At 40.2% G+C, this 13174-nt stretch overlaps 1 protein-coding gene across 1 annotated transcript in view; it reads left to right on the top strand.

The window, feature by feature from the left end:
* Positions 1-13174, top strand: part of PKHD1 (PKHD1 ciliary IPT domain containing fibrocystin/polyductin) — a 235758-nt gene that overhangs the window by 136124 nt on the left and 86460 nt on the right. The window contains exons 49-50 of the mRNA XM_066545943.1: positions 4427-4492; positions 6272-6391. Coding sequence (XP_066402040.1) covers positions 4427-4492; positions 6272-6391 — 186 coding nt within the window. The remainder of the gene's footprint in view (positions 1-4426; positions 4493-6271; positions 6392-13174) is intronic.

Raw genomic sequence — 13174 nt, 5'->3', positions numbered from 1 at the left:
AAATTGCAATAATAACATTATGAGCTTTTTAAGTCTGTTACAAATTTCAGCATATGGTGCCACAGCGTGGTACTGCTCCTTGGTTAAGGTCTCTGGGCAATACTGGAACTGGCTAAAAACCAAAGAGATGTTGTTTCCTTTCAGTTCACTTTTGAAATGTTTAAACAGTTTTCTTTTGGATTGAAACAAAGTGTTGGCTTCCTTCACCTCCAGATTTCTCTTGGCTTTTTTTTTTCCCTAAAATTTGAAGTGCTGGACAGAAACATTATTGGAAACATCACAGAAAGGATTATCAAACTTTTTATTTATCCCAAATACATTTTTCAGTAGACACAACTTTTATGCAGATGGGTCATCCTGCTGACTTTGCTCAGGCTGCTCATGTGTGAGTTGTTAAGAGGGCCTAAGGCTGAACCTCACATTACTGCTGTGTCAGAAGCAGATTTACAATTTCCATAGTTCCTAAAAAAATAATTTGATTATACTTTTTGTCTTTTCTAGATTCCTAAAGAATGATCTCACTTCCATTAGGCTCTGTGGGTTTCTGTAATTGCTTTGTATAGGAGGAAAAACACTCTAAAGAATGTTTGTTTCTAATATGAAAATACAGAAAATAAATAAACACAGATATTTTCTGCAGCCCTATTGCTTGGGGGTAAAGGAGAATCCTAGGTGAAAGGCATGAAGAATGGAGTTAATTCTTTACAGAGAACTGATTGTACAGGGATGAATCTTGTCTTCCAGCCAGATAAAACTCACCCATACCAGTTGTTTCAGAGGGCCAGTTGACCAGATGTGGGCTGCTCAGTGACCTCCATGAAATGAAAGTCAGTTCTTTTCAAAGAGGTGCCCCTTGTAATCATAGAAACATAAAATAATTTATGTTGGAAAAGACCTTCAAGGCCACCAGGTTCAGCCTGGCACCTATCCCCACCTTGTCACCCAGACCAGAGCACTGAGGACCACATCCAGGAATTTTTTTAACAGTTCCAGGTGTGGTGACTCTACAAACTCCCCAGGCAGTCTGTAGCAGTGCTTAACCACCCTTCCAAAAAATAAATTCTTCCCGATGCCCAACCTGAACCTCCCCTAATTACAGTTTGAGGCCATTTACTCTTGTCCTCTTGCTCACTACCTAGGAGAAGAGACCAACACCCACCTGGCTATGACCTCACTCCAGGCAGTTGCAGAGAGCAATAGGATCCTCCCTGTGACTCTTTTTCTCCAGGCTGAGACCCCCCCACCCCATTCCCTCAGTTGCTCAATTTTTGAAATAGACAAAAAGAGAAAAAACAACCTTCTCCTGTTGGGTGAGCTCCTGTCCTTCCGGCATGGAAGCAGAGAAACCAGAGAGTGCAGCAGTTGCAGAAAAAAGATGATGAAATGCCCTTATAATCCTGTCAGGGTTGATTTTTTGATTATGTGATGTCTGCAGGAGGAATTTTACACAAATGACAATCTGCTGTAAGCAAGAATCTGTGTCCATCAACCCAAGACTTATATACATATATATGTGTATGTGTATATGTGTATATATATATATGTATATCTATATTTATATCTATATATCTTATATATATATATATATAATTGTATCTATTCAGTTATATGTATATAAAATGGGTTCTTTCACCTCTTCTCCCTAACACATTGTCCTCATTATATCACACTTCTGGGTATCTCCTGCAGAAGATTCTCACAGGGGATGACAAAACACCCTCTCCTAGGTTCTCCAGTTTCTAGAGGTGTGTCTTACTGTGTTGTTGATTGTGCTGTCTAAAAAGTTTTGATTTCCCAGTGATGGATGTTAGCCCAATTGATGTTAAATAGCATGGAGCTGCTTGTTATTTGTAAGTCAGGCTATTGGAGCCATTTATCCTAGTTTCAGCCCTTCCTAATATCCACAGGCAAAATTCCAAGTCACTGCAAAGCTGATAAAAGACTGAGTTGCTCCTCCTTCATGTTCACTCAAGGAGCCCTGAACCAGGAAAAGTTACCAGCAGTATCATCCAGAAGGCCTATATTTATGATCCACAGCCCAAACATCCAGGAGGAGCTGTAATAAGGCAGAAAATTGATGAGCCTTATAAAGGTTTTATACAACTAAACCCTGGAGCCTTATAACTACATTTTGCCAAGAGTCACCTTAATTCAATGTTTACTAATGATGTCCTTCATCTGTAGTGCCTGTATCTCTTCCTGTCCTGCAGAACCCAGTGATAACGTACTCAGCAGCAAAACAAAACCACCAGAAGGACTGTGTCACTGTAGCCTTGATTAATCCCAAGGCCTCTACATTTCCTGATCAGTTTTTAGGAGTATTTGTGGGAAAAGGCAACAAAACACTGCTGATTCACAACCGGTGCACTTTACACCCCATGGATGTAAATAATTGTACAAGTTACAAGGATGTGGAGAGTTCTGGGGAGAATCAGGGAGAATTCTGTCCCTGATTCTTATGCTCATGTCAAGAGTATAAATAACTTATAATGGTTTGAATTGTCAGGCTCTCTGGTGGGATGACACTTCAAATATGAGAAACTTTTATTATTGCCCTGACTCTGGATATGGCAGTGATAAAGCTCTGTACTGAATTAAGTCTTAATTGTTCCTTTCTTCCCCATATAAGGGGATTGAACCCTGTTAGGAGGTCTATGCACCATATTGATCAAGTTTTATGTCCCCTCAGGATTTAATTAGAACAGCTTTTCTCTGAAAAATACAAACATCCTTAATTAGATAATTTCACTCTAGTTCCTGCAAAAGTAAGCAAAAAAAAAAAAACCAACAAAACTGACAAAAAACCAAACCCAACAAACCTCACAAAATATATTGAGGTGAAAAAGGATATTGTCAAGGCTTGGTTGTCTTGTTTTTCCTAAGACTGTTTTGTCAGCTTTGGCAACTGTTTTGCCCTGTGTGAGAAGGAAAAACACCATAACCATAAATGTTCACACAGATGTATTGTCTGAAAGCCACAAGAGCTGTGTCAGAGGCTTTAAATTAGCAGTTTCATGTCATGTTTTTCCCCTCAAATGTTCACCTTGTGGCCACTCAAGGCATGCTGCTGTTCAGTGTGAGCTCTGTGTGATGGTTTGGGGCAGATTGATTTGACTGATACGTGGATCAGATCCCAGCTACCGTTGGGAGAGAAGGTGTCACTGAAGAACAGGGCTGAGGCACCTGATTACTAATTAATCAGACATGAGAAAAACCTCATGGAATCAGTTTCTATTTAATTATGGAAGCCTCATTTGGCATAGGAGCATATGCTGCTAACTCAATCGAGTGCTTTCAACTGACATCAAATAGTAATTATCAGAAAGAATCAAGTTTTTTGATTATTCATACTAATTTATTGAACACTTAAAATTAATGAACCTCAGTTATTTTAAATTTGCTCAGTTGCACTGGGAGAAAAGGAGGGTGTTAGGGAAGGATGGGTTTCACAATTTAAAAGTACAGAGACTTGTTTAAAGATAAAATAAGTAAATTACAATATGGCATGAAATCCCATCGGTGGGTTGATGCACACAGAGGAAAGTTCCAGGAATGTTCTGGAACTGAGGAAAGCTCTGACAATGGCTTCATTGATACAATACTTCTACCCCCCAAAAATCTTCCAACAACACTTTAGGGTCACCATAAGGGGCTGGGCAGAGGACAGGAGATTTATTTGTTTGTCAGAGTGTTTCTATTTTAACCTACAGTTGTTCCAGTCTGGTGACTGAAAGGAAGTGCCTTTATGTGCCACTGGAGATGAAGAGGAGGTGGGATTTTAGCTGGGTCTGAAGCAGCTTTCTCCTGCTCCTCTTTGATTTGCATTATTCTGGCCCTTCTCCTGCTGACAATACACTGGCACAAAGGTTACCACTGTGATAATTGCTGCTGACCCCTTTTCACAGCAGAGAACACAGGGTCCCTGTCTCCAGTCTATAACGTCTGGCTAATTAAAGCATCTCTTTCAGATACCAGATTTTGGGGGCAAAAAAAAAAAAATGAAAACTAAACTACAAAACAAAAGCTGTATTTCGCTGTTTGAGCCAGTTAATACATTATGCATTCAATGGTGTGATATCACTTATGTGAGTGGAACTGCTGTGGATTTATAGTGGGATAAATGAGATTCGAGTTCCAGCTTAGAATTTCTGATTGTTGAATGTTTTCTTTTTAGCTGTTTCTAATGAGTTGTCTTGAGACCTTCCGTATCTGTAAATTAAAATGTGTTTGTTTAATCCTTTCTCAATGCATAAAAAAAAGGACAAAAAATGCTTAGAAAACATGTATAGTTGCTCTTAAAGAAAATGTTTTTTGTAAGAAATGTATAATGTTTTCAGGAATTCATGTGTGGAAATTGATTTATTAATGTTTTTTGGTGTTAATTTGAAAGGCCTTGCTGTAACTCCCTAAAATTCTCTGTGTTCAGTCACAGGAGCTGATTTAATTCAGGTCACACTGAAAGAGAAGGAAAGAGTGGCTTTACCTACCCCAGGTATGTGATAGTCTGTGTCAGAAAACATTGATCTGGGAGTCACACCATTTCTTTTTTATGGCTTTTACAGGAGTAAATTGCTATTTTTCACTTCAATATTTTGTACATCTATCAAACCAACAGAGGCTCTTGGTATTCATTTAGGTGTTTCATTGAGCCCCGTCTACCATTGCTCAAGATAAATGTGTGATTCCACAGTATAAAACACTATAAACTTTCCCTGGGAAATACCACAGCAGATCAGAAAGGTCATGGAGAATGTAAGACTACAGAGTATTTTAGTGCTCCACAGTCTGATATTACTACTCAGTTTCGTGTTGAATCAGACAGAAAATTATACCAAAGACAAGAGACACCTCCAAATTTTGATATTTTTGGGTATTGTTGCCTAGAGAGGCTACCTGGAACAGGGGCTAGACATTGTAAAAGGAATAAAGTAGGTATTTGTTGAAAGGTCTTCAAAGGATACACCTTGGGCAGCACAAGAGCCCAGCCATGGCTCTATCCAAGATGGACCCAAGATGGACCCAAAATGGATCCAAAATGGATGACTGGTCATGAGTTTTCCCACTTGTATAAGTTTTTGTCCATTTACATATTGGGGTTAATTGTCAAATTGCAGCTCCAGGTTATGAAGTCCCATCCTCCCAGACTGCTCTCCTCAATTTGCTGTTGTTTACATGATTTGGGCCTGAAGTTGCAATGGTGTCCTTGGTTCTCAGGCTGGAAAAGGATTGTTTTGTCTGACTGAACTGTGAGGAGAGCTTGCTGGCACTTTATATGAAGTTCAGAGTCACACACTAAGGCAGAACAGAATCTGAAAAATGTGAAAGCTAAAACTTAAGGCGCCATATCAGCTGCCTTCCTATGTTGTATATTAACAATAATCACTTATGTGGAAAAGGGGTTTAGAGACATTTTGGCAGGGTGTTTCTCCCAGAACAGACAAGTGATTGGAGAGACAGACCCAAACTTAAGGAACTTGACATAGGTTTAATTTCTGTGTTTCCCTGTGCTGACAACAGAGTTTTTTTGTACACTACAACATTACTGAGCTGGGTCTAGCCCCTAAAACCTGGGCATGTGCTTGCTCCCATATTTTCAATCCCCAAAGAAGCTCTCCTCAAGAAAAAATTACCAGAATTCCCTTTACAGTGGAAGGACAGAAGTAGGTGCTTGCAGAGGCCTCCAGAGGGAGGCCCTGCCTGCATTAGTCTAGGATTTACTAAACTTGGTGTGCAGGATTTTCCCTTGAAGGCTTCCCTTCCTCTCCTTAGGGACAGCAAATTTAGGGGCAATTCATTTATAGAGCCTGGCTAGTTGGCTCTCTAAAACACAAGTGCAAGTCAAGCAGCTGCATTTTGTGAGCTCAGTTTCTTCCAATATTTTCCTAAGTCTCAGGATTTTTCTTTTGGATTGACCTGAAAAAGAAAATTTTGGAGAAGGAGCAGGAGTTTCCATGTGTCTTGGTTAAGCTGCTTTTCCAAGGCACGTCTTGGTCACCTCTTGGAAAGGGAAAATTGCTTTTCTGGGTGTTGGCAAGCTTGTAAGAGTTGATCAACAATTATTTTAAATTTTTCATACTTTGGGAAAGTATGGAAATTCCCGTGCCCTGGGAATTCAATCAAACAGTTTTCTTTAAACATGGAAAATAACAAACAACAGTTAGCAGTGACAAAAGGAGGATGTTAATGTCACAGATGCTTGACTATCAAAGAAATGGCAATTCTTCCAGCTACAGAAAATAATAATTCTGTCTTTATGCGTTCTGTTTTGTAGCTCCTTCTAGTGCTGTCTTGAAATGGTCACTCCCAGAGACGTGGAATGGTGTGGGAAAAGGCTGGGGCGGATCCAATGGCAGCATCCCAGGCCCTGGGGAAGATGTCATCATCTTGCCAAGTACGTGAGGAAGGAAAGGGGTTTGAATTCTCTGGAGGTGCTGGGCTCTGCCTACATTGGGATTTATATTTGTGTTCCAATAAGAGCTCCTTGACCCTGGCAGCCAATCCAGTGTGTGCAGGACCCCATATTTGTTCCTTGTCACACAGACTGCAGTACAAAAATGTAGTTTTAGAAAGAAAAAGATAATTCTTTTCCATTTTCACATACACACAAACACAAGCACTTATGCTGACTTTCAAGCTAGAGTATGTACAGGGACCTTAATTCAGAAGAGAACTTGAAAGACCCAGAACCACAGCTCACAAAGAGCTCATCTCTTCACTCATCTCTCTTTGTGTTTTGTGCAAGGATCATATTTTACATTTCTGCATCACCTTGCATTTTATTTTTCTGTTGCAATTCCTACTTATCAATGGTAATTTCTCAAACCATTTGCCATGGATGCCTCCTAGATATTTTAGCTTAAGCCTGCATTTCAACTTGAGTTACATCTAAATCCCCACTCATCATACAACATTACTGCATGAAAAATGGATTTTAGTAAATTTATTAAGGAATTTGCAATAAAATCTGGAGAAAAGCTTATGATAACCATTTTACGTAAGAGCTGACCCTCCTTTGATCAAGAAATTGGACTACATGAGGTCCTGAGTTCCTTTCCAGATATAATTATTGAATTTCCAATTAATGTTGTTGGATATGTATCTGAAATATTCTAGAAGCTGATGCTGTCTCCTTCTCATTTGTTTGAAACCAGTTAAGTCTCTCTGCCTACCACAGCTCCACTTCTGGAAATGTGGAATGTGGATAACACCCCTTCATGCCTATTCCTCTCCTACCTGGTTTTGGTTTATGGATTTTGTGGAAGGAAATGTTTGTGTTAGTATTTGGACATGGAACTTCAGTAATTTTTAGGGCTTCTCTGGCCTGTGTCATTAAAGATTTCATATATATATACATACACACACACACACATACATACATACATATATATATATATATATATATATATATATATATATATGTGAAGATAAACCCTAACCATGACTGAAATTCCATGTCCAAATACCAAAACAAACATCTCCTCCCACATATATACATCTATACACACACACACATGCATATATATTTCTATAAAATTGAAGGTTACATTAAGAATTATGATCCACCTTCAATATATATTTAGTTTAATCTTCAATTTTCTAATAAGTATGAAAAAAACCCTAAAGCCTGTACTTTTAAAAATATTACTTTTCTTCACTTTTGGGGGGAACTTACATTGAACTGAAGAGGAGATAAAGTTGGAGGTCAGGAAGAATTTCTGCATGGAAAGGGTGGTCAGGCATTGGCAGGGGCTGCCCAGGGAGGTGGTGGAGTCCCCGTCCCTGCATGTGTCCAAGGAAGCTCTGGAGGTGGCACTCAGTGCTCTGGGCTGGTGACAAGGTGGGGTTGGTCACAGGTTGGACTCGATGGTCTTGGAGGCCTTTTCCAGCCTTAATGAGTCTGTGAATCTGTGATTCTGTGATAACTGGTCCACCAATATCAGCCCATTACTGCCATAAGACCAGAACATTCCAGTCCTCACTATCACGTGTCAGATGCAGATGTGAAGAGGAAAATCACAATTTGCACAGAAGCAGAGAATAAAAAAAATAAATAAATAGGTTTGGCTGAGGGTTTGGAGTTCTGTTGTTTAGATCAGATCAAGAGAGTAGAAGATGAAGGATGAGTTTGTGATGCATGATGAATAAAACTCTTCTGTGTTTCCTGCAAAGGTGAGGAGCTGGAGCATGTCCAGAGAAGGGCAATGATGCTGGAGAAGGGTCCAGATCACACTCTGAGACACACAGTGGGGTTCTTGGGCCTGTTCTGTGCAGGGCCAGGAGCTGAACTCTTGCGAGTCCCTTCCAACCCAGGTTATTCTATGATTCTATAAAAAATCTCTTCATTCCCTTTGCTAGAGTAAATGTGTGTGTTGGTTGATGTGCAGAAACTATTCTCCTCTCCAGTGCCTTTCTGGAATCCTCTGATTTTATCCTGAGAACACAAACATGAACACAAACACAAGCTGTATCAAACCACCAATTTTGTTTCATCTCTTCCTTCACTGGTCACCCTCTCTCTATTTTATTTCTGCTCTCCCTCTTTAGTCCTGCTGCTTTGGAGGTGTTGAGACACTCACTGGCATTGATGTCAACAGAGTACAGGGTCTGAAATTAGAGTCATGGTCCTCACCAAGTGATAAGGGAACTGGATTTGTTGCTCTAAATGCACTAAAATGAAGTTAGGCAAGATGAATTTTCTGTCCATTTTGCATGCTTTGCTTTGCTGCCACAAGTGTTTGAGTCTCCAGTTCAAAGAAAGCCAGCCCCTTGCTTGGATCAAAAATCTAAAATGAAATCAACAATTTTAAAATGTATGTTTAATTGTAGCATTTTATGGATGTTTCTCTTCCCTTTTCCACTGGTTTGTATAGACCCTGCTTATCTCAGAATGACTCCAGATGGCTTCAAAAAGGTGAGAATTTGTTCTCATGAGAACAAATATTCTAGAAACCACCCAAACTTTGTGCTGCTATGCACACCAAAATAAGTTTTTGTGATTCACTCCTGGCAAGATGCAGCTGTGTCTTACTCCTTGCTGTCTTCTGGTTACTTAAAATTCTCTTCTGGGAGCCATCTAAAATGATTTTCTGGTTGAAAGCCAAGACATGAGCTTGCTTCTGGTATGCTGTGCATGACTGGCTCAATCCTTCCAGCCCCCAAAGAACAGTTTTAGAGTCATAAAACCAAATAATAGATCAGTTTTCGGGTCATAAAAGCAAATAATAGATGCTTAGTGTTCATTTCTAGTGTGAAGAAGTACAGGGAAGGACTCTGGTCAGACACTGGTGAAATCTTTGACTGAATGTGGATTCCTAGAGCTCACTGGAGAGCTGGGGCACTGTCTAAATTTAGCTATTGAAGGCTTCAATTTGCTTATTTAACAAAGTAAGCAGAACTGCAACATTAGGGCTACCTCATAGGCTGGTCTCAGGAAGGTTTGAAAAGGTAGAAAATGCCTCTATTAGCAAAATATACATATTAGAAATCAGGTTTTTGTGTTCTTGCTTGGTGCCTGCTTGACATCTAGAAATTTGGGCAAGCTAGGAAATTGGGGTTGTGTGTCACAGACATGTTTTATGAAAAATCCTTTCCTTAGGATTTTCTACTCCTGAGAAGCTGAGAGACCTCAAGAACAAAATGTAAACATTGGTTATCTGCTGCTGTGGAATGCAACAGGTGAATCTGTAATTAGTCTCGTGTGGTTGTTTCTAATTAATAGCCAATCACAGTCAGCTGTCCAGACTGTCTTGGTCAGTCACAAGCCTTTGTTATCATTCTTTTTCTATTCTTAGCCAGCCTTCTGATGAAATCCCTACTTCTATTCTTTTAATATAGTTTTAGTATGATATATATCATAAAATAATAAATCAAGCCTTATGAAACGTAGAGTCAACATTCTTTTCTCTTCCCTCATCCTAAGACCCCTGTGAACACCACTACAGTTGTGTACCAAGTTCTTTCTTTTTTTGCCATGTTTGACTTCACAGACAGTAAAAAGATGACTTTCACTTGCAGCAAAGCTGGGTTCCTCATGTGAAAATGACTTTTAGTGTTGGTGTGTTGCTGCGATTCTCCTCAGTGACTGTCTCCCTGGTGGATATGAGTCTCTTCCAGCCTGATCTGGAAATCCTCAGCTCAGGCTGCCACAGCTTGTGCTTTTATCCCTGGAGGTTCATCCTCCAGAGCCACAGCCATCCCACAAGGACCTGTCACATGCATCAGGATTCAGCAGCCACACCACCTTGGAAAACAAGCCAGAGGAGTTTAGTCATGCCATTCCAGCAGCCAGCAGTGGCATTAGCTTCCCAAAGCCCAGGGATTTTCAGGGCTTTGGTTTATGGTTTTTAGGGTGGCACACGCCTGATGCAGTGTGCTTTGGGTGGAAGGAGAATGTGTTATAATTCCAAGCAAAGGAATGCTGTTTTGAAGGGTATTGATATGATATCATGTAGCCTCTGGCAATTTCTATCTTCCTTTTTTTTTTTTTTTCTCTCCAGTGGTGGAATCCACTCTGTTCTTCATTTTCTGATTTTGATTTTCTTTGAAGTTTTTCTGTTTGAAGAGATGAATGCTGGAGTACTGTATCCCATATAATGGCTCCTCTGTTGTGCCTGATTTCCATTCAATGGCATGCTATGGTGTTTTATACAGCAATGTGGCTGATCAAAGGCATTTTGTGTCATTGCTGTAGTCATTAATGCCGTCTCAGTATTGTACATATGAACATTAAGACTGGCATACCTGAGCTTTTTGTCTGAAAAAAGTGTATGTACAATGAAATATTGCCCTGTTCTCAAGCTCAAACTATGGTTTGCTGAAAGTGGTTTCTTGCAGTTATATGAAAATTTTCATGGTGGGGAAACAGCTCCCATTTGTCTTTCTCTGAAGGTAAATCCTTTGAGCTCAGTGACCTAAAGTCTATTGTTTTAACTGCTAAGTCATATCTCCCTCTACGAGGTAAATGAGTGTATTCTGTAAGGAAGTTGCTTTTGAATCTGTTTGCTTTTTTCTTCAAGTGTGGAAACATTTTCCCCCCCATGTTCTGTTGTTTCTGCAGAGCAACATTTCATCCTCTGAGAACTTCACACCCCAAGCATCACACCTCAGATTGTTGTCCTTTTAAACTGAGGAAACTCAAGGTTTGCAAAGATATCTCTGAGTGGGGGAATTTCTCACTCCTCTGTTTCAAGGCTCCCACACATGATGCCACAGATGCAGAGCAGTCAGCGTTTCCTTTATAAAACATTTTTTAGAAAGATGTGCAACTCAGCAAAAAATCTCTGTTCTAGACTGAAATGTGACATATAAATGGCATGCCTGGGAGCACTGCTTCTCTTCCTTGTAAAAATGTTTCAGCCTGTGTTTGATGAATATACTTATGGCCTTTGTCAATTGCAGATTTTTGCCACATTCTTGAGCTGTGATTTCACAAACTAGATTCCCCTTCTGTCTGAGAGATACCATTTTAACAACATCTCCCTTTTTATTCTCCTCTCTGTTTCCTATCCTCACATCCTGAGCCTTCCCTTCACAGTTCTGCAGGGCATGGGACTGTACCTGTCCTGTAAAGAGATTATAGACAGGAATCTCTCCATGCCTGTAAAAATATATTAAGTACTAACACCATAAGATTTAGAGGGGAAAAAAATGCCCTCCCTAGAGACTTACTTCATCTGAATGCTGTGAAAATTTTGCATGCTTGAAAGATGTTTCAGCCCAAGGATGCAGGGAATTTGTTTTGGGATGAGGGGTTCAGATTGGCCATGGTATGCTGCTGTACTTGGCGTAGTCCTTGAGAGCAAACATCCTGGGCTTTCAGGGTGCTCATGGCCAGAGAGAAAGGATGAAAATACAGAGGGGAAAAGGAAGAGGTGGGATAATTGATTCACAAGGAATATGTAGGTAGGAGACAAACAAGTCTGTAAGCAGAGCCAGAACTCCAAGCCTGAAAACAGAACCTGAAATAAAATTTTCCTTTCCCTGGAGGTTGTGAAACTACAGGGTTGCAAAACCAAGGAGTAAAAAACTAGAAAATGCTACTAATATTTTCTTTCAGTCCAATTCTGCGTGTACTTCATGTAGGTTTTCACAGAATCATATTGATTATGTTTTCTGCAAGCAGGGCTTGGGAATTTTCTTAAATGTGTGTGCTAAATAGTTCGAGCCAGCCCCTGATTACAAGATTTTTGGCAAGGACTTTCTCTGTGCTACCCATTTTGTGGTCATTTGTGTTCCCATCCACAGCAGTTGCCAATGTCCACAGGCAGAAGTGAAACTGTTAAGTAGCTGAACCACTTCCCAAGTCACTTCATGGTTCTTATATTCCACACAAAATTGGTTTCAAGTGTCCCATTCTCACCGCTCTGTCAAAATACACCAGAAAAATATGTGTGTTCCTTAATGTCCCCCTTTTTTTTTGTATCAATGCCTTGCAATGAGTGCTTATGAGAACAATGAGAGTCACAGAAGATCTCTGTGTAGGGTAGGGCTGTCATTATGATGAAGATTTTTTTTTCCTGCAATCTATTTCTCTGAAAGCCATGATTAGATCATATTATTGAACCCCTTGCTAGGGAAACACCTTGCTTTTCCTTCTTCCAGGAACACCCACTGACTGAGAGAGGCACCATGCTGTTACTCTTGTCAATAATGAAAGGGCATGGAAACCACAGTTTCAGGGTCTGAGCTGTTTTCCAGTGCAATCAGCTGAGAAGCTCTTAGTGACATCCAAGAGCATTAGATGGGCCCTGAGGGTGGAATTCACCTCTGTGCAGTGGGCTTCCTCTAAATGATCCACCATTTACATCCTTGCTCATGTCCTACTTGGAACATTTAAGAGACATTTTAAAGGTTCCCAGGCTGCAGACTTGCAGCTTTAGGAAGCAGCAGTGATGTTGTCATTGTGCTCAAGCCACAAAAGTTTCCACTCTGTTCTGAAATGTAAAAATATCCCCCTTGCTTTCTCCTTATGGATCTGAGGGAATGGTGCTTTGCTGGTCATTGCTAACTGATTTTTAGAGGGGAATATGAATGCAGAATGGAACTCATGGTGGACCTGGCAGTGATCTCAGAGCTCTTTTCCAAGTTTAATAAATTCTGTGGTTCCATGACCTCTGGCTTCCTGCAGGTTGTGTTTGTGTAAGCAAAGCTTTCCTCTTGGATGGTGAGGAAGAGG

The sequence above is a fragment of the Molothrus aeneus genome, chromosome 3 (genome assembly GCF_037042795.1).
Source record: "Molothrus aeneus isolate 106 chromosome 3, BPBGC_Maene_1.0, whole genome shotgun sequence".
In the NCBI taxonomy this organism is placed as follows: Eukaryota; Metazoa; Chordata; class Aves; order Passeriformes; family Icteridae; genus Molothrus; species Molothrus aeneus.
The sequence above is the reverse complement of the archived record's forward strand: the minus strand, read 5'-3'. Positions and strand labels throughout refer to the sequence as shown.